The sequence below is a fragment of the Lampris incognitus genome, chromosome 4 (genome assembly GCF_029633865.1).
Source record: "Lampris incognitus isolate fLamInc1 chromosome 4, fLamInc1.hap2, whole genome shotgun sequence".
In the NCBI taxonomy this organism is placed as follows: domain Eukaryota; kingdom Metazoa; phylum Chordata; class Actinopteri; order Lampriformes; family Lampridae; genus Lampris; species Lampris incognitus.
Genome location: NC_079214.1, coordinates 5,118,304 through 5,143,303, shown reverse-complemented (window position 1 = coordinate 5,143,303; position 25,000 = coordinate 5,118,304). Strand labels below are relative to the sequence as shown.

Genomic DNA, 25,000 nt, shown 5'->3' with positions numbered 1-25,000 from the left:
TCGGCTCTGTCAGGGAGAGAAAAACTTTACTCTTATAAACACCAACATAAAACTTTTTTTTTGTTGAGTGTCGAGAACAAAGTGTTGAATAGATGTAAATTAAGTGCAGACAAACGAGGTAACATGAGTGAAAATACAGTTTTCCTTCTATGGGATCTTTTGGTAAGTACAACAAAAGTAGAACTGTAGTACACTTTGCTTATTTTTAATTGTAAAAGAGGTCTACTGAAAAGTGCTCTTAAGTAAACCTCTTTTTTCTGAGGGCGACAAGGGAGAAAACGAATGTTGGAAATGGCTCATTATTCATCTGGATTACAGAAAGGTTCCCAGCGGAGTAGTCGGTTAAATAAATGATTTTAGCTGATGAAAGAAAACACATGGTCTTTACTCGCTTCGGCATCTGACCTCAAAAACCTGCCGGGCCCCGCTTGTAACACACTGCCCGAGTAAAACCGTGAGGAAAATGTCCGTTTCCGTGTCACAGAAAGCAAACTGTGGTCACATGTGGGGTTGGTGTCTCCAGAATGAAAGAGCAGACTCGGCGAGTGGCCCCTACGGGCCCATTAATCTGAGTCGGCCTCTCACGTTTGGCAGATGCTTCCTCTGGAAAGACTGACTGATGAATGAGGCCTGAGAGAGGCGAGGTCAAAAGGTTCGTGTAAAGAAAAAGTCCAGAGTTTATGAGGCTTCCTGCGCTTGTCTGTCTTCCGGACGTTTCCCTCGGACCTGCAAAACCGACGCAACCGGCCGGTTTTTGTTTTAATTTTATTTGGTTTCTGGTGCTAATGGGAACGCTTTCCTTTCTTCTTTGTGTCCCCCTCCCTTCTTACAGCTGGTCTGGGCTACCACTAGTCGAATGGGCTGCGCCGTGCACGTGTGTCCGAGAATGAACGTATGGGGAGAAATCTGGGAGAACGCCGTTTACCTTGTGTGCAACTACTCCCCCAAGTAAGATCAATACTCCCTTCACAGTCCTGCCTTCGTCGGCATCTCTCCTCGTCTCTCCCGACTCCTTGTTTACATTTCGGTCTCTGCCCTGATTGACATTTTCTGCAGCCAGTGTACCCGATACAGCTCTGGGGCAGATACGAAGTGGGGTGGAGGCTGATCTGTTTTTTTTTTTTTTTGTCTGTTCAACGTTTCTGTTCAACTGTTTGTCTAAGTACGTATGACACATTGAGGCCATTAGAAATTCCACAAGAAGTCAGAATAGAAAAATAATGACAGGAGGGAAAAGAAAAATAAGAGCTGACCAGGCGCGTCTTTTCCAGACAGCTCGTAGGATTTAGTTTCTGGAGAGACAGCAGCGAGTATTTTTATTAGCTTGTGGGAATAGTGAGTATTAGGAAGGTTAATTGTTTGCAAAGGCCAATGGAATAATTGCAGAGAAAGGATGCAAGTGATGCATGAAGGATGATTAATTTCCAGCCAGTCAAGCTGTGTATTTTGTATTGTGTTGTATTGTACCCTTCTCTAGGGGCAACTGGATTGGCGAGAGTCCATACCAGCATGGCCGGCCTTGTTCCCAGTGCCCTCCCAGCTATGGAGGAGGATGCAGGAATAATCTCTGCTATAAAGGTGAGGAAAAACACACCTGTTTTTGTTTTTATCTTTCACTGGTGGTACTTCTCACTGGTTCACAGTAAGAGCACTACATCTTGACAGCATGTGACATCATATCTACATCATGTGACATCATATCTACATCATATGTGACATATCTACATCATATGACATCATATGTGACATCATGTGACCTCATATTCTACCAGGTAGCTCATTGTTGTTCTAGCAGAACAACAGGTGAACGTGATGAACTACCTGGTACAATAGAAACCAGCAGTACTGGTGGTACCTGAGGACCTGATTAAAAACCACTGGTCTAGTGTTTTGGTATGCGGAAGGGTCATCTATACATTAAAAGCCCAGTTTTTTCATGAGAGTAGTTGGGGAAAATATAGGAAAAATGTAAACTATATGCCATGTTATGTCTGTCCTATTGAAGACGGTCACACCACAGTTCATTTTCATAAGTCGGTGTCTCGCTCGTTCCTGTCCCCCATAGACTCTCAGCGCTCAGAGACCGAAGACATGAACGAGGTGGAGAAGCCACAGGTTCCATTACCTCCACGCACCACAACCAAGCCGGTGGCCAGACCCAAATCCTTTGCCCCCAGGAAACCCACCGCCAAGCCCTACATGCCAAAACCCACCACCACCCGGCCGTCCTCCTCCAAGACTCCCCCCAACACCTACCTGGGTAGCTGCAGGACCAACAACAAAAATCTCACTAAATCTCTAAAAATACAATTTTTACCAGTATTTTCTGCTTTATATCCTACGCTAATCCTGGTTTGCATGTGACTGCCTTTGTCTTTCAGTTCAGAGCGTCAAATGTGAGACTAAAGTACGTGACAAATGCCGAGGAGCCACCTGCAACAGGTCCGACACTTTCTTCCTTCATTCCTGATCCAGTTTGTCCCTTATTTGTCTGCTCACCCTTGGCCGTGTGTTGGGTACCCCCTCACCCACGTGTACCAACGTACTGTTCTGATTCTGCAGGTTTAACTGTCCTGCTAACTGTCTGAACAAGAAAGGAAAGGTTTGGGGGACGCTGTTTTACGACGTGGTGAGTCTGTCTTATCAAATCAAACTCTCAACGGCACGAAATACTTGTAAATCTCTGCGCCTAAATTATCGTTTTCGTTGGAATGTTTTCCAGCAATCAAGTATTTGCCGTACTGCCATCCATTTTGGCGTCCTCGATAATAGCGGAGGTTTGGTGGACATCACGAGAATGGACAAGTTTCCGTTCTTTGTCAGATCTACAAAAAACGGCATCGAGTCCTTCAGGTGAGCGTCTCTGGTGCAACTCACCCTTCCAGATATACTACAGTTACTGATGTAATCCAGAGTAAACATATTCCACTGCCACATTTTCATTCAATCCAATAACACTTCCTCAGAATCTTGTTTTTGTTTAAATTTCTAATCAGCAATTATTCTGACGCCTCTCATAGCAAATATAAACCTGGCAACGCATTTGTGGTGGCCAAAGTAGAAGGTGAGTGAAGCTCTCTGTACCTAACACACACATATATATATATATGTATATATATACACACACACAAGGCAACGTTACATGTTCTGTGTCGTCTCAGCCTCATCCCAGTCATAATGAAGTTTTTCCTGCTTTCCCTGTATGACAGAAATGTCTGTTGACTGCTACACCACCGTGGCTGAAATCTGCCCCTTCAAAAAGCCCAATACCAACTGCCCGAGGTGACCGCCCACCACCCACTTAATTCTTCTCTAAGCCATCCAGCAGCTGGATGAGAAGCGTCTCTCAGGCTGTAGGAGGCCTGTTAGTTAGCATTGCAGGTTATCAGTGTCACACTGTGAAACACGTAACTCATTTACATTCATGTGATCTTTGTTTATTTCTGCGAGTTCATGCAAATTGCAAACGTGTGCTGTGTTCTGCAGAGTCTTCTGCCCGGCCAACTGCAAGAGTCAGCCCTCCTACTGGTCACCTGTGATCGGGAACAACTTCTACACAGATGTAAGTGGCTGTGTACAAAGTCGCACACTACATATCTGTACTAGCTTCCAGCATATGACTAGCACGTGAGTAAAGAGTACAACGGCTTTTTGGACATGCTACCATAGAGCCATCATCATCACATCATCATCATCATCACATCATCATAGAGCCACACCACTTCCGCTCAGCCCTCTGAAGGTTGATAGCAACACACTCTATAAACTTCTGCTGGTGTGTTGACTGGCATCTTTGTTTAAAATGTGAAAATAACCTCTGATTTTATTTACTTTGTGCTTACCATACTACTACTACTACCAATACTGCTACTACTACTACTTTCAGCTGCTCCCGTTAGGGGGCGCCACAGCGGATCATCCATTTCCATCTCTTCCTGTCTTCTGCATCTTCCTCTGTCACACCAGCCACCTGCATGTCCTCCCTCACCACATCCATAAACCTCCTCTTTGGCCTTCCTCTTCTCCTCTTCCCTGGCAGCTCCATACTCGGCGTCCTTCACCCAGCATTTCTCTTCCACCATCTCCATCTTGTCTCTCTTGCTTTGTCTCCAAACCGTCCAACCTGAGCTGTCCCTCTAATATACTCGTTCCTAATCCTGTCCTTCTTCATCACTCCCAATGAAAATCTTATCATCTTCATCTCTGCCACCTCCAGCTCCACCTCCTGTCTTTTCATCAGTGCCACTGTCTCCAAACCATACAACATAGCTGGTCTCACTACCATCTTCCCTTTAACTCTTGCTGATACCCTTCTGTCACAAATCACTCCTGACACTCTTCTCCACCCACTCCACCCTGCCTGCACTCTCTTCTTCACCTCTCTCTTTGTGCTTATCATAGTAAAATGTAATACTTCCATTTACACCGTTCCACCGTTTCGCTGCTTGGGTTTGAACCACTCTCCATCGTTGTCAAGAAATATTGCATTGCACTGTTTTGTCATGCGGTATTGTAGCGTAGTATCTGGTGTCTGCATACTACGGTATTTCTCTGGATGTAGTACGACTCCTGGGTATTTTTCTCACGCTATTAGATGCACATGATTTTCAGGCTTACTAATACTGTAATTTTGCAGTTGTGCTGGAAATTGTGTTGGCACAATTTTTGTGACATCACCAGCAGCCACTCATTGTTAATATGTACTTCCTGGTTTGCTAATTGATTGGATCATATAAGCTGTATAATGTAGCTTCGCTATTCTCATTTTCTTTATGCAACTGAATGTAGCGTTGATTATTAGCATTTTTGTGTACAATGCAGCCTGGCGTCAAACCAGGAAGTACGTCTTTACAGTGACGGCTGCTCAGTATTATGGCTGCTAACGGAGTGTTACCTCTACAACATATATGTAATGCATATACGTACTGGTGAAAAGCCCGACTGTCTCCCTTTAAGAAAGCCCGCTGGGTTGTACTGTAAGTGGGAGGCAACCTTGAACAGCGTCTCAGCTGTAATGTGAACATGCCTTGTTGGGAATGTGAGTAATGGCGAGGCCAGTAATGTGTCTCCCAGTAAAAGGTCTGACCACACATAGTTGCTGAGCCTTGGCTCGCTGTGAGCTGACCTGGAAACAGATGTGCTTGTGGCTTACAGCTGGAGAACAGGGGGAGGGAAGGCTTTCGGAGGGATCGGCTCGCTCCCCTACACATACATACATACATACATACATACATACATACATACATAGATACTTTACTGTCATTGCATATTAAATGCAACGAAATTTAGTTTGGCAGTAATCCACTCCACTTGGCAAGATGTATAAATATGTAAATATATATTATAAGAATATATAGAAAATAACTGTCATAGTCATAAACATATATGGGCACACAAAATTGTAAAAATAAAATAACATACGTGGACTGATACTTATTAAACTTATTGCATGAGCATCAGTTAGATATTGCACTTTAGGACAGGGTAGGTGTTTGGGTGGGTGTTTGGGTGGGGGTGGGGGGGGTTATATGTTCAGCAGCCTGTCCACGGCTCACTCTGGCGAAAAAGCTGTTTCTCAGCCTGTTGGTCTGTGTGCATATGGTTCTGGGGCTTCCTGAGGGAGGGTGGTGTACAGGGGGTCTCCGGGGTTTGAGGAGTCTCATGATATTAGAGACCCGTTTGTGGAGACAGCTCGAGTGGACGTCTCTCAAGTTTGGGAGTGGGGAGCCGATGATCCACCGAGCTGTTATTTTTGGATCCCCCCTCCCTTTTTCTCCCCAGTTGTATTTGGCCAATTACCCCACTCTTCCGAGCCGTCCCGGTCGCTACGCCACCCCCAGGGAGGGCTGCAGACTACCACACGCCTCCTCTGATACATGTGGAGTCGCCAGCCGCTTCTTTTCACCTGACAGTGAGGAGTTTCACCAGGGGGATGTAGCGCGTGGGAGGATCACGCTATTCCTCCCAGTTCCCCCTCACCCTGAACAGGTGCCCCGACCGACCAGAGGAGGCGCTAGTGCAGCGACCAGGACACATACCCACATCCGGCTTCCCACCCACCGACACGGCCTATTGTGTCTGTAGGGACGCCCAACCAAGCCGGAGGTAACACACAGGGATTCGAACCGGCGATCCCTGTGTTGGTAGGCAACGGAATAGACCGCTACACCACCCGGACACCCTCACCGAGCTGTTTTAACTATCCGCTGTGCAACTAGAGTACCAGACTGTGCAGCAGTACGTCTGGATGCTCTCAATATTGCAGCAGTAGAAGTTGATCAGCAGTTTTTGGGGGAGTCTGTTGCACCTCAGGGTCCTCAGAAAAAAGAGGTGCTGCTGGGCATTCTTGACCAGCCAGGAGGTGTTCAGGCTTGAGGTCAGCTCCTCAGATATGTTGACTCTCAGGAACCTGAAACTGACAACCTGCTCAAACTCCTCCCCGTTGATGCACAATCCAGTGTGGTGTTTCTTTGAAGTTGTTGATGATTTCTTTAGTAGTTTTTTGTGTGTGTTGATGTTCAGGCCGTTGTCCTTACACCATACAGACAGTGTGTGGACCTCCTACCTGTAGGCTGTTTCAGTATTATCAGACCTACTAGGGTCGTGTCGTCTTTAATGAAGGTGTTGGAGTTGTGGGGGTGAGTGAAGTCGTAGGTGAAGAGGAAGTAGAGGAGTGGATTGAGGATGCAGCCTTGGAGGGCGCCGGGGTTGAGGATGATGGTAGAGGAGGTGTGATGGCCCAGCCTGACATGCTGGGGGTCTGTTAGTTAGAAAGTCCTTATTGCACAGACAGAGAGGGATGTCCAGACCTAGTGTCTGCAGTCTGTTAACCAGTTAATTCAGGTTGATGGAGTTGATTGCCAAACTGAGGTCAACAAACAACATCCTGATGTAGGTGTATGGGGTTTTCTAGGAGGGTGAGGGCTGTGTGTAGCGCTAACGAGATGGCGTCATCTGTGGCTCTGTTGGCCTTGTAGGCAAAATGTTGTTGGTTGAGATCAGACGGGATGCAGGCCTTGATCTGGGCTAGTACCAGCCTCTCGAAACATTTCTACTGGCATGAGAGCAACCGGCTGGTCATCATTCAGGCTTGTGACCGCTGAGGTCTTGGGTACAGAGATGATGGTGGCAGTTTTCAGACAGGGACTGTGGCTTGTTGTAGTGACAGGTTGAAAATATTTGCAAAAACTGTAGCAAGCTGGTCGGCACATGCCTTCGGTGCACGGCCCGGAACACTACCGGGTCCAGCTAAGATGTATGTACCCTATTAATCCCCGTGGGGAAATTCATCCTTTGCATTTAACCCATCCCAACACACACTGTGGCTAGGAGCAGTGGGCAGCCGCTGTGTAGCGCCCGGGGACCAACTCCAGTTCTTCTTTCCTATTGCCTCGGTCAGGAGCACAGAAAGGAGTATTGACCCTAACATACATGTCTTTTGATGGGGGGAGGAAACCAGAGCGCCCAGAAAACCCACGCAGGTACAGGCAGAACATGCAAACTCCACACAGAAAGGACCTGGGACGGCCTGGGGTTCGAACCTGGGACCTTCTTGCTGTGAGGCAACAGTGCTGACCACTGGGCCACTATGCTGCCTTGTTGCTGTCAATGTTGTGTAAAGCCCGCTTGACCTGACAAGGCTGGAGTGTGAGTGGCTGGATGCTCTCTGGTAAGGTGTTGATTAAGGCTGGTCCCTTGTTAGAGCTGTCTTCAAAGCGGGCAAAGAATGTGTCGAGCTGGTCTGGGAGAGAGGTGTCGACTGGGGGGGGTGTGTGGTTTTGTTTATAGTCGGTGATGTTCCTGACACCTTGCCACATGGTGTGGGGGTTGTTTTCCTTCATCATTGTTTGAACGTCATCTCGACAATATTCAGCGTGGATGAGTCAAACTGCCATTCAGTCTAAGTTAGTAAATCCATAATGCTGGGATGTTTCCATAGTTTAATTTTAATAAATGCGGTCTTTGGGGTGGTTTCGTTTGGGAATTGCTGACTGGCTCAGTCGCAAGAGGTTGATGTCGGATGGAGTTTTTCTCTGAATGAACTTGTTGATGGTAGATTTTCAACTCGCCACAAACTGTTGTTTGCTGACTCAGGCTCTTCCTTCACAGCTTGTCAAACAGCATTATATTGCTCATGGGAACCGTATGCCAAGTGTATCATGAATACCGGCATCCGCATGTCCTCCTTCAGTTTCATAGTAGGACATTGGTCAGACGTCAGAGATAAGCTGGCTGGTCAGCGATGTTGATTAGCCAAGATGTATGAGTAGTCTGACCCGTATTTATACTAGAGGAATGAATCTGGCCATTCCAAACTGTTGATAAGTTGATGTCTGTTTATATGGTCTGCATTTCTGGAGCCAGTCTTCTGGCTGTGTGTGTGTCTCAGCGTTAACCATGTTTTTACCATCTCACAGGGTCTAAGGAGACATTTATGCTTCCGCGACCAAGATTTCTCCTTGTAAAGTCCAAATCACACATTAAAGTTTTTTATACCTGACAGCAGAAAAATTCCAAAAAGTTTCCAATGGGAAAAAAAAAAGAAGATCCATTTGTCACTTTCTAATGTGTTTTTTTCTTCTTCTCTCTACTCTCCTGTCCTCAATTCCACAGAACTCCAGTATTTGTAAGGCAGCCATTCACGCCGGGGTCATCAAACCAGACGGGGGTTATGTGGATATTCTGGCTATGGACAGAAAAAAGAATTACGTTGGCATCATGAAAAATGGCATCCAGTCTGAGAGGTATGACTTATGGGAAAAGAGGACTGAAAATCTACTTTCAGACCTGTGTCTCTTTTTAAGGGTCAAGGCAATAGTAGATAACGATGCATCTGCATACATCCTGAACGTATGTACCTGAAAATGGAATGACCAAGTCCTTCAGATGGTCTGCAAGATTACCTAGCCGTTACTGAATGAATGAGCTTTCAAAACCTCGTTAAAGTTGAGGTTGTTATATTTGGTTAACTGGAGTGTTGTGATTTATAGTGTAGTGATCCTGACTTGATTGTGATTGATGTACTGACTTCCATTCATCCATTATTCAAGCTGCTTATCCCAATCGGAGCCTATCCCAGCAGTCATTGGGCGGCAGGCAGGGAGACACCCTGGACAGGCCGCCAGGCCATCACAGGGCCTGATGTTCTGACTTGGCAGCTAAAATGGAAAAAAAAAAAAAACAAAACCCCGAGTATCATCTTTTTAGCAGTTTTTAATCATCTTTCATCATTTTCCTCATCTTATATCATAGCATTGGCTCACGGTATATCATGAAATATATGCATCAAATACTATCATCTTATAACATGAGACTGAATTGTATTTAACTTTCTTACACCAGAATATGGCTCTGCATCTGAAAATTCTCTTTTTGATCGACATACCCAATTTGATTTACTTCCTCTATAAAAACTCCACGGGGTGGGAGCCTACCCTCAACACCATGTTTCTCACATCCCTCTCATGACTGTGGTCAAGTCTGGTAGGATACGGCTTCGGCATGAAGGCCCTTATGGTCAGGTCCATTGGCATGTGGGGTTGTAAGAGTAATGATGTGGTTTGGTCCATGGACGGCCCACACATGGGATCTTTGCTTACTTTACCCAGACCTTTCAATGGTGTGTGCAAAGCGCTGAGTTGCCAAAATAATCTGATCTTGAGTACTGTGAAATCCAACGCAGAGGTCCTGAGGCCCACGCAAGGCACTGGGGATATGAGGTCAATAGAGAGATAAAACTTTGGTGTATGCTGACACCTCGTTGGGGCAGAACGATGGGCATTTTGGACTGGGCTGCTGCTGGGGAATTAATCACAGGCTATCCATTTACTCAAGGATGGAAAAGCTGTCAGCCACTGAGTCATTGCTTCCTGGCGTAGACCTGTGATCTGACACCGAGAGGACTGGCCTCATCCTGACATTAGTTAGCATGGCACAGCCTCAAGGTCCCTCTGCTAATGAACGAATAACAAAGTCATCAAGCTGAACACAAGAGTCAGCAGTGATTGTTGGAGGTCGGGCAAACTGGTAACTGCGAGTCAGTGTTTAAGTAATACTTCCCAATATACTCACTTTAATTTCCCCATAGTGGCCAACAGATGGTAGAACTATTTGATATACATACAGCATAGAGACAGTGTTCCCTTAAAGTGCTTTATAGCTTGCTTGCTGGTAGTCCATCGAGTCCGATGATTACATCCCTCCTTGTTAACGGTGTGTTCTTTGATGACTGTAGAGTCCAATTCTTGATCCACAAGTTTTATTGCACACTGGGCATATGAAGTCTGAGTTAGTGGGGACAGGCATGGTTGTGTGTCTCCTTAGTATTTTCTGTTATTTTTTCACATTCCTCTCCATTTCCAGCTGTTCTACACCTCTGCGGCAGATCTCCCGCCAGTTGGAACAGTTGATGGCAGCTTGCTCCATTCTCAAGGGGTTGATACAACACTTCTTCAGTGATGTTTTTAGTTTGTCTTTGTATCACTTCGTCTGACCATCTGCAGCCTGGCAGCCAAGATGAAGCTGTCCATACAGGACTTGATGTGGCAGGTGTTCTTGAGGCATCCTGATGACATCCCCAAACCAGCGTGGTTGATGTTCAGTGACCATGGCTTCTATGCTCTTGCAGTTTGTCCTCGCAAGAATCTCGGCATGGGGAACACGGTCACGCCATGTGATCCCCATGATTCACTGCAAACAACTTATGTGGAACCGCTCTAACAACCTTAGGTAGCGGCTGTATGTGACCTAGGCTTCACAGCTGTGTAGGAGAGTTGTGATGCAGACAGCTTTGTAAATGGCAATTTTGGTGTGCAGGTGGGGGTGTTTTTGTTTGGAAAGACCTTACGTCGGAGCTTGTCGAAGGCTACAGAGGCTTGTTTGATTCTGTGAATTTTGTGATCAGTGTTGCAGCCCTCAGAAAGGATGTTGCCCAGGTATTTGAAAGATTGAACAACTGAGAGTGGAGAGCAACAGAGAGATTGCTCTCCCTGAGGTTTCTTCCTATTTTTTCTCCCTATTAAAGGTTTTCTTTTATTTTAGGGAGTTGTTCCTTATCCGATGAGAGGGTCTAAGGACAGGATGTTGTGGTGCTGTTAAGCCCACTGAGGCAAATTTGTAATTTGTGATATTGGGCTATACAAATAAAATTGATTTGATTTGTTCTATAGTGAAGACAGGCATAGTGGATCGGGGGCTGGACCTCCATTGGCATAACAGATCCAGCCTGCTGTAGGCATTCACAACTGCAGCAAGGATGGTTTTCAGGTCTTATGTTGTGTGAGCTACAAGAGCGCAGTCATCATCATACTGCAGCTTAAGGACCTGCACTGGCACTGCTGACAACTTGTTGGTTGGCTGGAACCTTTGGATATTGAAGAGGTTTCCATCTAGCCTAAAGTCTATTGTGATCCTACTACTGCCTTCCAGATCTTTATGAAAAACCTTTGTGACACATAGGAGGAAAAGTTTGAATAGTACCAGTGCCAACACACACCGCTGCCTTACTCCAGTGCATACATTAAAGAGCGCCGATTCCTGTCCTCCTATGGCCACCCATGCCACCATCCCATCATGGAACTGTGACAGAATGCTCACAAATTTGCTCAGACAGCCAAACATTCTCAGGATTTTCCAAAGTAGGTCTCGATTCACAGTGTCAAAAGCCATGAAAAGGTCCTGATGTTGTTCACGGCACTTTTCTTGTAGCCATTTTACTGTGAAAATCATATCCACAGTACTCTTGTTCTTCTTGAAACCGCATTGTGACTGGCAGCAGATGTTCTGTCAAGTGCTTCACCATCCTGCATAGCATGACATGCTGCGACTGTTGCTGCAGATGGACTTGTCACCCCTGTTTTTGTATGGAGTGACAATTTTAGCATCCCTCCATTGTTAAGAGACACTCTCCTGGTCCCAGATGTGCAGGATGTAATGATAGATCATTCTGGTGTACAAGTATCCTCCTTGTTTTAGGAGTTCTGCTGAGATACCATTACTGCCAGGAGACATTTTTTCTTGAGGGAATTGATGGCTGCAAGTACTTCTTGAAAAGTTGGCGAGTGGTCAAGGTCTGGGATGGGCAGGCGAATTGGCAGCTCTTCCAGGATGGATTGGTTGACTGGCGAGTACTGGTTAAGCAGGGCTTCAAAATGTTCAGCCTACCTTGCCAGGATCTGCTTTTGGTCTTTCAGGGTTGTCAGTCCATCCGCTGATTTTAAGGGTGTGATAGAACAGTTCCTAGGTCCGTATACAGTCTTTATGGAGTTATGGAGTTGTAGAAGTTATGCATATCATTTCTGTCAGCATGATTGAATCTCGTGAGCTTTGTTCATCCACCATGTATTTTGCAGAGTGTGCAAGGTTGTTTGTACCACCTTACGTACCGTTTGCCACTGCTACCGAAAGATGGCAGATGCAGGGTAGTTGTGAGTAGCCTTCGCAGTTTCCAACAGGGATGTGATGGTGTCAGAGTTCTTGTCAAACCAGTCCTGATGTTTTCTGGCTCTGTAGCCTATTGAGTCGACTGTAACTTGATGTAGTAATGAGGTTAGGAAGGTCCATTTCTGATCGATGGAATTGGCAGAACTCAAAATGGCCTCAAACTCAAGTGCCATCGTGCCTACAGAGTGACGGAACTCATTCCGTGCTGGGGCTGACTTCAATTTAGCACAGTTCAATTTCTTTTTTATGGATTTATTGAGATGCTGTGGGGGGCACATTTGATGTGGAGTTTGGTCACGATCAGGCGGTGATCCAGCCAGCATTCTGCACCTCTCATAGCCCGGGTCAGCAAGACATCACTAGTGTCAATACAATACGATATGATATAATCAATCAGGTGCCAGTGTTTAGATCGTGGGTGTACCCACGATCTCGCTGTGTGTTCTCATCTAACTCTACACAACTCAGTTGCAGAACTTAAGCATGTACTGAGAGCATCGGACAGCAGAGTGACGAGTCAGCATGGAGGTTGATACCTTTGCTAATTTCCAGGTCAACAGGGTAATCAATGATCTTGACCAGTTTCTGGCAGCCTCCCGTCTTTTCAAACAAAAATCTCTTGAGATGGAGCCCCAGCACTGGTGACAGTTCTTCCAGATTCACTCTTCGACTGATCTCAATCTTGAGAGTATAGAGAGATCGTGGGTGCACCCATGAGCTAAACACTGGCACCTGATTGATTATATCATCATTATCTCCACCAGGCCTGTGCTGTCCGCAGGCTTGGTGTACGACACGGGAATGGAGTTCAGATTCTCCACCTGCAAATGCATTCTTTATTAATTATCCTGAACCACTTATAATAACGCTGTCCTTCGGATGATCTGTGGGATGACAAGAGCACAGGGTTTTTGTTATACATATATAGCCTCCGCCGGTCCCCCTTTTCAGCATGTTTGATCAACTAAACAGCCAATCAGCATCACTTCTCCAAGAGGGGGGCAATCACCACAAGTGTAACAAGGAGACTTAAATGAAAAATGACAACATCTATCTGATAAGACAGACAGAGAAATAGATCCTGACGTGTTCGAAAAAACAATTAAAACAATCTTATCGATATCAATTTATGACAACAGTTATAGCCCTGAAGAAGAAAAGAAAAAAAAGAAGAAACAGGACTAAGAAGGATGTAATCCAGAGAGTGTTCCAGGGAGTATGTGAGGCAGATGCTAGCAGTTTGTATGTGAAGTGTCCACCTGTGAGTACACGGGATTAATCCCAATAAATTCTGGTGTCTGAGATCCGCGATTTATCGTAGTGCCTCTGGGGAGCAGACGGGCTCTGCAGCCAACCATGGGCCCCGCAGTCGTGCAAAAACCTCACAACCAAGAGAACAGCCGAAACCAAAAGTACCGCAACTCCAGAGGAACACCAAGCCCACAGATGGGCCAGGAGCCTGCACAGCAATAGCCTCGCAAGCCCCCAAGAAGCATAAACCAGTCCCCAAAGGTGCCATCGACCCCCAGGTGCAGACACAAGGCGCACCCGCAGGTGCAGGACCCGAGCCGCAGACGGCAAGCACAGACCACCGGCTCCGCGACCGATGGACCGATGTACCGCCAGGACTGTCCACCCATTTTTTAAAATTACTTTATTAATCCCCGTGGGGCAATTCTTCCTCTGCATTTAACCCATCCTAGCTGTGTAGCTAGGAGCAGTGGGCAGCTGCCGTGCAGTGCCCGGGGACCAACTCCAGTTCATCTTGCCATGCCTCGGTCAAGGGCACAGACAGCAGTATTAACCCTAACGTGCATGTCTTTTTGATGGTGGGGGAAACCGGAGCATCTGGAGAAAACCCACCGTAGACACGGAAGAACATGCAAACTCCACACAGAGGACGACCTGGGATGACCCCTAAGGTTGGACAAACCGGGGGTTCGAACCCAGGACCTTCTTGCTGTGAGGCGACAGCGCTAACCACTGGGCCACCGTGCCAAACTGGGCAGGCGGGGGAGGGGGCATGCCCATCTACACTCGGCGTAAGGGCGAGGTCTGTCACACCGCAGCTGGCTAGACGCCCCATCCAGTCACACGCACCCAGCACACACCCATGTGGCTGAATATACTTGACCCAGGTCACCCGACGGCAACCCCCCTCCCCGGGACCAACAAGAGTCAAACAGGCCTTGAAGAGAGCGCTATTAAATTCTTCAGCATAATTACTCATGTTGGAATGCAACCACTTCTAGTGTTTCAAGGAGTATGTTGAAATCTGTAACACAATGGACTCTGGAGTGGAAAGGGCGGAAGATGTCAGACCAGATTTGGTCGGCACCAATCAGAATACTATGAATTTCTCAAATCCGTTAGACCAGATAAGGGTTGACCCTTCTTTTGTAGTAATCAGTGAACTAGTTTGCAGTGTTTTCCATTTTCTCTCATTTCGTCTTCTTTGAGGGTAACTCAAGTTTGACTTTACTTTTTTCTGACTGCATCGCCAAGACTTCCCAAGTATGATTGCTGTATTTAACGGGGTTATGAAGTGGTTTTGATTTAGTCCTGGTCTCTAAACGTTTGTATTTTCTCTCTTCCAGTAAAAGCAACACAGAAGGAGGCTCTTTCCGTGTCTTCGCTGTGAGGGAGTGACTCCTTCTGCCCCTCGCTCCAAAGAATGGAAGAGTTTCCTCGTGCAGAGCGTCCACAGGGCAGATAAGATGGTAAAACACCTGGTACAATACCTGTCTCTGTCTCTGTGCCCGGCCCTGAAGGGGAGCAAGACCTCCCAGCGGATTGAAGGACACTTTCCCTTTTCTTTAACCAACAGTAGCACCTGGTAATAGTTGATGTCCATCATTAAAATGGACAAATTCTATTTTTCTTGGCCTTTAATTCCAGATGTGGATACTTTCTAAGAGCTACATAACCTGTTAATACAGATATTTTGTCAAATTAAGATGCATTGAACAGCTGGTCCTGAATCTGTGTTTTTACAGTCAGATACAATTTATAGAAATTACGTTTACATAGATGTTGTTATTTCCAAATTAAATCATTGGTTTTCATACTGAGCACACTGTATTTAATCGTTTTGTACAGAATAAATTTGATATTTTGTGTGTTTTAAAGTGTATTACCGTACAGTACATTAGGTTTTCTGGTTTGTTAAATTCTATATTTTATAACCTGCCTCTGCTTATTTGACCGTTCTCTGCTTTTTCTCATCTTGAAGATTTAGACCGGAACCCTAAATCTCACTTTTACATTTTATTTATAACGGGAGGAGCCATAGCCAGTCAAAAGACGGAGGATTAGGAAGTAAAACGAAGTGGGCGAGAGCCGACACAGCTTTAGGAAAAGCAAGTTAAGGCAGGAACATAAACATGTGGAGATAACTCATGGCTGGCGTTACCCGGTCCATTTCTCTGTGGATTGCAAGATAATGAGTCCAATCAGGTTTGATCCCGTCGATCGTAAATAAAACCAACGTTGATGAGGAGCCACATTTCATCACATCTTCATTTGTTTAGCATGTTTCATGTTTCCCTCGAATGAAATATTCTTTGTTCCGAAATTATTTTTTTTGTGTGTGGATTTCCCCCCTTTTCTCCCCAATTGTACCCGGCCAATTACCCTGTTTTCCGAGCCGTCCCGGTCGCTGCTCCACCCCCTCTGCTGATCCGGGGAGGGCTGCAGACTACCACATGCCTCCTCCCATACATGTGGAGTCACCAGCCGCTTCCTTTCACCTGACAGTGAGGAGTTTCACCAGTTCCCCCAAAGCAGGCGTCCCGTTCGACCAGAGGAGGCGCTAGTGCAGCGACCACGACACATACCCACATCCGGCAGACACGGCCAACTGTGTCTGTAGGGACGCCCGACCAAGCCGGAGGTAACACGGGGATTCGAACCAGCGATCCCCGTCTTGCTAGGCAACAGAATAGACCACCACGCCACCCACATGTCCTGAAGGAGATTTGCGGGAAATGTCAAACATGTCTCCACCCAAGACAAAACGAATGTGGCAAACGTTTCGGGGTATTTCGTGTCAAGTGGTCGGCAGTAATTTGAGGCGTGTAAATGTGCCACTGTGATTCACCTGCAAGCTGAAGTTGCAGTTCGTGCACTGGGAAATAATTAGTAAAGAAGGACTTGCATTTAGGTGAGAGTCCTGAGCTGTAAATGGCCATACTGATCATGGAGCTGCTGCAGCTATGGTACATCCATCTTTCTAACGCTTTGCTTACACCAGTGCCTCTAGAGAGCTCCCCTCTGAGATCCTGTTTCTTCACGAGGCAATTATTACACAGTCAGGGGAAAGGTTAGTATACTGGCACTTCTGCAGCCCCAAAATATGAGATATTATCTGTCAATTTAACAACAATCTGTGTGTGTGTGTGTGTGTGTGATGAATATGCATGTTGTAGAGTTGGGATGGGATGAGGGCCGGATGAATCCATTGTACCAGTTTTCCCTAACTGTGACATACTTCAAAATCTATTCTTTCTTTACTCCACTTCAAACTGTCTCTCTCTCTTTTTTTTAATGCTACCTCAGTCCTGTCGCTTATTAGGTATTTATGTTGTTCTGTACGGGGATTCTTAATGAACTTGGTTTTGTACAGTTACAGAAAATGTGTAAATACTCCAGTTTATTTTTTCGGAATAATCCTTTATGTTACGAGGTGACAATTACAACTGTTTGAATGTGATTTTTGGTTGTCTTGTTTGTATTGTTTTTATACAGGCATTGGATGGATTCTCTATTTTTTGCACAATTTGAAAGTTAAGTATTAAAAAGCCAACTGACAACTGTCTGTGCTTCATTAAATGACTTGATGTATTTGCAGCAAGCGCACACACCAGACCGACCGGGGCTTCACTCCTACCTGAAACCGCCATGGGCAATCATCAACTCTATATTCTGTCAAGATAAACACCCAACTGAGATATTAATGCATTACACATGTTAGTGTGTCTGTTATGAAACTGACACCAAAATTAACATTTTAACAACTTTAATACTGTTTTTAAACAAACTTCAGAGAGACATGGTGGAACTTGAATAGCAAAAGTGAAAAAGTTAAAATATTACCCGAAAAACAAAACGGAAAACACATATAGCTAATCCAACAAACGTAACATGTGACGTAAAAAACAAACTGAACTATGGAAACAGCCTCAAACAACGACCGGAACTTTAAAACTACTAGAACGACCATGGCGGCCATTTGGACCGCCGCGGGTTTTAAACTCTATATTGTGTCAAGATAAACACCCAGATGAGATATTAATGCATTACACATGTTAGTGTATCTGTTATGAAACTAGCTGACACCAAAATTAACATTTTTACAACTTTAATACTGTTTTTCAAACAATTTAAACCGGCGGCTGTCCAACGCCTGTAAATACTGCAAGGCCTCGGTGGTAGTCATGGTGCGGCTGCACCCAGACATGTTGGACATCATCACACATCAGGTTTAGACTATGTCTCTGCATTGGGGGGCGCTAGTGTGTTTCTAGGACAGAGCAACGAACTTCACGAAGGAAATGACGCAACAACACACATCATAAATACTGACATGACGCACACCATCACGCACAAATTATGGGCGGTCATTTTGACCGCTCATGGTCGTTTTAGGTAGATCTTATAACTTTTTTTGGGTGTGCCATTGATCTAAAACTGATTTTAATGCAAATACATGCAGTTTTAGGAGCATTCGGGGAGTGGCAGGTCTGTAGCTTTATTTTTTTCACAAAGTTATTAAACTTTGAAAAGCCAAAACAATCATGATGACCGGCTTGGTCGTTCTAGTGTTAAAAACACAATTATTCTTAATATTGTAATGATAGCCCTCATGCATAAGACTGAGAGATCGGTTGAAAAGCAGTTTTTGAATAACACTCTGGCCATTATTCATTTGGCTATGGCCCACGGCAAGAACTGTTGCTCTGGGAACCGCACGACCCGGCGAGCTCATGTTTTACATTAGCTCTGATATACACATCTGGCCACCCTCCCGTTCAGACAGATTTCCAGCCGACCTGGCCTGGGTCGGGCCAATCACAGCCGTTTATCTAATATGGGGCGAGTTTGATACGATGACGTACAGCCTTGTTTTTTTCCCCCCACCCACATTCTGGGAACTCTGCCTCTGATTGGCTAGTACTTTTGCCTCCGTTCCTTAGGTTGGTTAAGGTTAGGGCGGGGTTAGGGATAGGGCTAGCCAATCAAAGGCAAAGTAGGGGCGGGTCTTCACAGAATGTGAGCGGGAAAACAAATAACGCTGATATACAGAGGAGCGCCATTGGCTTCCACTGATCAGGAATCAGGAACAATTTATTGTCATTTCTTTCATGTACTTGCGTACACAAAAGAAACAAAATTCCGTTTCCCCCAGCCCACAGCAGTGCGACACAAAAGTCAAAAACACATCCCAAATTTCCCAAAAACAACACCACCGAAAACAGTTAATAACACAGTCCACTCAGTTCAACAGTCCAACAATTCCACTGCCGAGGAGAACGAACGTCAGCCAGAATGACTGTCGGAACTGCCAGTCTGCATGGGCTAGCAGTTAGCTTAGCCTGCCCCGCTTCCACTTCCTGTCAGACCGCTCTTGGTGTTTCCTCCTTGAGCACAGCTCCGGCAGGGTCATGGTCCCTGGGCCCACCTGACGCATCAGACCAGACTCCCCTAGCCGATCCAATGATTCTTTGCGGGTTGTGCACCCAGACTCGCTCTCCTGCCTGAAAGTGCCTGCCACATCATATTACACTTTTGTTGTGTACTGGTATTTTGCTGCTGCACTCAGGTGAATGCATGAGCTGACTCCAGCTGGTCCTGGAGCCTTCTGGCATACTCAGATCCTTGGGGATCAGCAGGAGAGTCTGGGGGGTGCCCAAAGGCCAACCCTGCAGATGTGCAAAGTTTCTTTGCCAGCATGAGGGGTACACTTCATAGAATCCTGTACTGCTGAGCGACATGCCATGAGCACCAGCGGCAGATGCTCGTCCCAGTCCTGCTGATGCTCAGACGTCAGGATGGTTAGCTGCTGTCCCACCACGCTATGGAGTCTCTCCACAAGACTGTTGCTTTGGGGCTGTAAAGGGGAGGTACGGGTCTTCCATATGCCCAGATGACTGCAAATGGAGGAGAATACGAAGGACTCAAACTTCCTCTCCGATCATTGTACACAATGTCCAGCAGCCCAAAGCGGTTAAACACGCCTTCTGCCAGGATGTCCGCTAAAGTCTCTGCCCCTCGGTTCGGGACAGTGTAGGCCTCCGGCCATTTTGGGAAATAGTCACTAAGAACTGCTGCAGGTGGGCATGTGACCAACCTGTTGGCTCCTTCCGTGCTGTGTACAGGTCACACTGACAGCAGAAATCCTCCATGTCCCTCTGAAAGTGGCCCCAATAGAAGCACTGATGGAGCCGGCAGAGCACCTTTGTGACACCAAAGTGCCCTGACCCCGCTGCTCCATGCATGCCCTGTAGCACCACTGCCCTCAGACCTGTGGGGGCCACCAACTGCCAATGCACCTCACCTGTAGCAGACTTCTTCCACACTCTCTGCAGCACACCTTCAACCAGACGCAGGGCCTCGAACTTTGACCACAACCCTTTAGTAGCCAGAGAGAGGCCCGCCACCTCTTCCTGTGGTGGCCTCTACTGTGACACCACCCACAGAAACATGGGACATGTTCGGGTCCTGTTCCTGTTGCTGTCTCAATTACGCCACAACAACCGCATGTTCCCAGCAGATGAATGCGTCTGCTTGCCGCAATGCAGGTTGTTGCTGCCGTTGCTGTACCTCCTCACATAGCTCTCTCTCACAGCCCTATTTCCGCTCACAGTAGTGGCACCCGTCTGCAGCACAAGGGTGCTGAGAGAGGGTGTCGGCATGTTGTCCTCTGGCCCTGTACACCACTGTGAAGTTGAAGGCCTGGAGTTCCTCCAACCACCTGGTTACCTGCCCCTCAGGCTCCCTGAAAGCCATTAGCCACTGGAGAGCAGAGTGATCAGTCTTCACAGTGAAAGGCAAGCTGCATAGGTGGTACTTAAAGTGGTGCAAGCACTACCAGCTGGAGCTCTCGGTGGGTGACACAGTAGCACCTCTCAGCCTTGTTAAATGTGTGACTTGAGTTACGCTACTACTCTCTCCCCGTCTGGACCCACATAGGACAGCACTCCTTCAATGCCCACCCCACTGGCATCCATGTCCAGAACATCCAGGAAGGGAGGAGTAAGCGGGGGCGAGCACTGGGGCCTCATTCAGGATGCAGCGTAGATGATCAAATACTCCCTGACAATGCTCTGTCCAGACAAAGTCCCTGTCTTTTTGTAGCAGCTGAAACAGGGGGCTGCTATACTTGCAAATCCCCAGACAAACCTCCTATTAATAAGAGGCGAGGCCCAAGAAGCTTTTCAAGTCTTTCTGTGTGGAGCGGGTGGACCAGTCTACCACTGACTGCACTTTGTCCTCCGTAGTGCTGATGCCCCCCCCCCCCCGGCTCCCAGAAAAGTCACTTGTTGCTGTATGAAATGGCACTTATCAGGATGTAGGTTCAGGCCCGCTGCCTGACTCTTATCTAGCTCACAGTGCAGAGACCCCAGAGTGGCATTGAAAGAGGTCCCCATGCACCAGGATGTCATCCAGATAGACCAGGCACTCCTGGCATGGGATGCCAGCCAGTAGCCAGTCCATCAGTCTGGCAAAAGTGGCAGGCACATTGCACAAACCAAACCTAAGGACCTTAAACTGCCAGAGCCCCCATCTGGGGCAAAAGTAAGTCTTTGGTTTGGCCTTTGGTGAGAGGGGCACCTGGTAATACCCACTGCAGAGGTCTAGTGACATAAACCAGGTGGAGCCAGAGACCAAGTTCAGGCACTCATCAATACAGGGTAGTGGCTATGAGTCTTTCTTGGACACCCCATTCAATGGCCTGTGGTCTGAACAACGGCACCACTCCCCATTCTTTTTGGGGACCATGACAACCGCAGTGGCCCAGGGACTGTCTGATGGCTCAATGATGTCTGCCTGCAGTATGCCCAACACCGCCACCCAGTGGGGGATGGCAAGGACGACACTTTATGGAGTGAGGGTTTCCTGCATCAATCTCATGCTCCACCAGCAGAGCCCAACTGAGCTCAAAATGCAACTTGATTGATTGATTGATCCTCGTTCAGAGCAAAGCTATCCTTAAAATTTAACAACAGCAGTCAAAACAGTCCCTGCTGCCACGTGTCCAGACCATCACAGTTCTCTGTCTAGATCATTCTTATGGCAGACAGTGTCACCTCTTCCTCCATCTGGGGTAGCAGAGACAGGGGAGAGTGGCCCATGCTGGTGGAGGCCGGTGCTGCCGGGGTGAGGTGGGGTGGGGGTGGGATGAAGGGGAGTTGAGGAGCGTCACCCCCTTTCCCTCCTGAAAGGGAGGAAACTGAAAGGTAAGGCTATGGGGGGGGGGTGGATTGGCTGGAAGGGTGGGCATCCTGGTAGATTGGGGGGAAATGCGGGGAAAAGGTATGCCCTGAGGCTCTGCTGCAAAGATTTATTTTGTGGTCAGGGTGGTGGGGACAGCAGCAGGGGGCGTTGTGGGTGCCAACCTGACAGCAGGCTCATGCTGGAATCTCAATGTGTCGCCCCCCCCAGATCCAACTGGCAGCCTGTGCCCTTAAAAAGTCCAACCCCAGTAAATATGGGTCCCGCAATCCTGCCATCCATATGGGATGGCGGATGGCCCTGCTCCCCACAGTCAGTCAGCATCCCTTTACCTTCCATGGGTGCCAGTCCGCAAGTGACTGTGTGCACCTGTACAGCGGAATGCTCTAACGGAGTTCAGCCTGGCACCACATCAGGTCTTACCAGCATCTCCATTGACTCAGTGTCCACAAGGGCAGAGCAGGGAACCCCCTCCACTGTCACAGGGATATGGCCAAATTCCCCAACACAAGTCCATCCCACCGCCACTACAGGCTTTGGGGAAATTTTGTTATCTGCTTTGGGGGCGGGGGTGAGGCCTGACTAGACTGTGTGACAAAGAGGGGGAGGATGAGGTTGGGGTGAACACAGACTCTCCTATGTGAACCCCATACTGTCTCTCGGGCCCTTGGATGCGTTTGGGCACTGTCTGAGGAAGTGTCCAGGCTGGCCACATCCCCAACACAGCCTAGGGGTTGTGCGTGGGTTACATGCTGTCTGGAGTGACACAGCCCGTATCAGCTTCGTTACCTCGGTCACCCACGTAGGCTTTTACTGGTCCATATCAGTCCCCATTGAGGCTCTGACTGCAGGTGTGCCCTCACTGCAGCTGCTCCCAGCTGGCACACCCCATACAATCTCCCTTTCCACTGCCAGCTCCAATGCAGCCTGCAGACCATGGATGCTCCAACTGGATGTGGATGGGCAGCTTGGTGGGGGACAGAGCTCTGATAAACTGATCTGATTTGACTTTCATAAAAATCAGGGAGAGCTACTACTGCTGATCATTAACAACCAGTTGGCAGAGAGTGGATCATTTCAAATTCCTTGGGACAACAACCTCCTCCCCCCTGAAATGGGAAGGCAACTTCACCACCACCCAGAAGAAAGCTCACCAAAGACTTCTTTCTAAGGCAGCTTAGGAAATTTGGAGTGTGAAGGGTTGCTGCAGTTACAGCTCTACAGAGCCTTAATAGAAAGTGTGCTCACTTTCTCAATGACCGTATGGTATGGCAATTCTACAGCCCACCAGAAAAAAAACTAAAACAAAAACTGTTGGACGGAGTCCAGTGGCAGCTGGTGCTAAACATTTTTTGGAGGGGGTGCAATTTACCTTAGCACAGCACACCTGACAGCTGCTTTAATGTCCACACAGTCACAGAGTTATTAAGAAGGACAACGTAGCCTATAGATTTTATCAGGGTTGGTAGACGGTGGATGATTGACAGTCGAGACGAGGCGCCGTGGTGGGTGTGAACATGATTGACAGCCACGAGAACTGTCTAATCACATTAGATCAAAAAACATTAAAACAATACCAATTCGCTGCCAATAAAAGTGGGAGTGTCTGGGGCAGCACAGAACTGCGCCCCCTGGAAAATCTGAAGAAACCAATCAGACAGCAGCCTCAGGTCACCTGCTCGCCACAAGTTTGAGGGCTTACATAAGGTATGGTTTGGCCGGCGCCCCTCACCCAGGAAGTATATGTATTCAGACAGGAAGTATATGTATTCAGACAGAAATCAACCAAATACCATTTGGAACCAATATTTAATGCTGCTGACAGGTGCTCACAAACTAAGAAACACCTTTATTTCATAATTATTTCCATTATACAACTAAATTATATTTAACATGTTCAAGTAGATTTCATCTCTTGATATTTGAAGGGGGCGGTGCCCCAGCGCCCTGTACTGGCCAGCCGCCACTGACAAGAGTCGTGAGCACAGCTTCAAAAATAATTGGCTGTGAAGTTGCCACCATTTCTGAATTATACTATACCCGCATGTAGCGGAAAGGTTTTAAAATCTTAAAGGCCTCCTCACACCCGGCCAGCCCCCTATTCAATCATCTCCTTTCAGGTAAAGACTCTGCAGTATTAAGACCAGAACATCTCGCTTCCACAATAGCACAATACCCTGAAGCAATCTGCTTCCTAAATGCTTCACTGGTTGTACAAGTAGACTCCTTAAACACATACACTTTGTCACTTCAAGGGCATGGACCATATAGGTGCATTAAATTATTGTAATTGTAACCGTATGTTTTTGTGGACACTCCTTGTATGTGTTGTGTGGTTATATATGTTTACTGTTATCTTTCAGCACACAGAAACAAATTCCGTTTCAACTTTACAGTTGAAATGGCAATAAATTGTGGAATCTAAATCTTGAATCTCTTGCCAACTCACTTTGCAGATCAGGGGCCATGTGAGCATACGTCTGCCGTGTGAGGCTCTCTATGTAATTTGCCAAGACCCGCAAGGGCTACCCTGGATGTCTGCATCTACTGCCGAGTTCATTTTTAAGCAGGCCAAGCTGTACACACTGCCCAAAGCGTCTCTTCAAAGCCCCTACCAAAGCCTCATAATCATGCCTGTCCTCTGCACTGAGCAATAAAAGGCACTTCAATGTCTGTCTGCGAGGCACATCGCCAGCTGCAGGGCCTTATCCTCCACTGCCCCACGCCCTGCATGAGCCAGCAACTAGAACTGCCCGTGGAAAGCCTCCCAATTTGACTTAACCGAGTACTTGGGTGTCTTCAATGGGGCTGTGGCTGCGGTGTTATGGGCGCCACCATGTTTGTTGTTGTTACTGTCTACCGCCCCTCCCCCAGCAAGCGGAGGTGCCACACAGGATTTCGGAGCTTTAGTCATGGTCATGCCAGCCTCAGCAGCCATATCCCTGAAACGAGCCCTTGCTTGAACCATGTTTCTAAACTCCTCGGGCCAACCGCCTTGTTCGCTCTCTCCCTCCATCTTCACATCCATGTAAACGCAGTTGTTCATGACACTGGGAAGCCACCTTCCACTCACGTAGTAGCCTACCAACGTTATCAACCAGTGGCG

General features: G+C 47.1%; 1 protein-coding gene across 1 annotated transcript in view; it reads left to right on the top strand.

Moving 5' to 3' along the window:
- The window catches only part of crispld2 (cysteine-rich secretory protein LCCL domain containing 2), a 28,589-nt gene extending 11,345 nt beyond the window's left edge, over nt 1-17,244 (top strand). Inside the window, exons 5-15 of the mRNA XM_056278612.1 lie at nt 833-948; nt 1,478-1,578; nt 2,066-2,260; nt 2,382-2,442; nt 2,563-2,629; nt 2,723-2,853; nt 3,021-3,064; nt 3,210-3,282; nt 3,487-3,562; nt 8,614-8,744; nt 15,039-17,244. Coding sequence (XP_056134587.1) covers nt 833-948; nt 1,478-1,578; nt 2,066-2,260; nt 2,382-2,442; nt 2,563-2,629; nt 2,723-2,853; nt 3,021-3,064; nt 3,210-3,282; nt 3,487-3,562; nt 8,614-8,744; nt 15,039-15,090 — 1,047 coding nt within the window. The 3' untranslated portion in view covers nt 15,091-17,244. The remainder of the gene's footprint in view (nt 1-832; nt 949-1,477; nt 1,579-2,065; nt 2,261-2,381; nt 2,443-2,562; nt 2,630-2,722; nt 2,854-3,020; nt 3,065-3,209; nt 3,283-3,486; nt 3,563-8,613; nt 8,745-15,038) is intronic.
- Nucleotides 17,245-25,000: the final 7,756 nt, after the last annotated feature.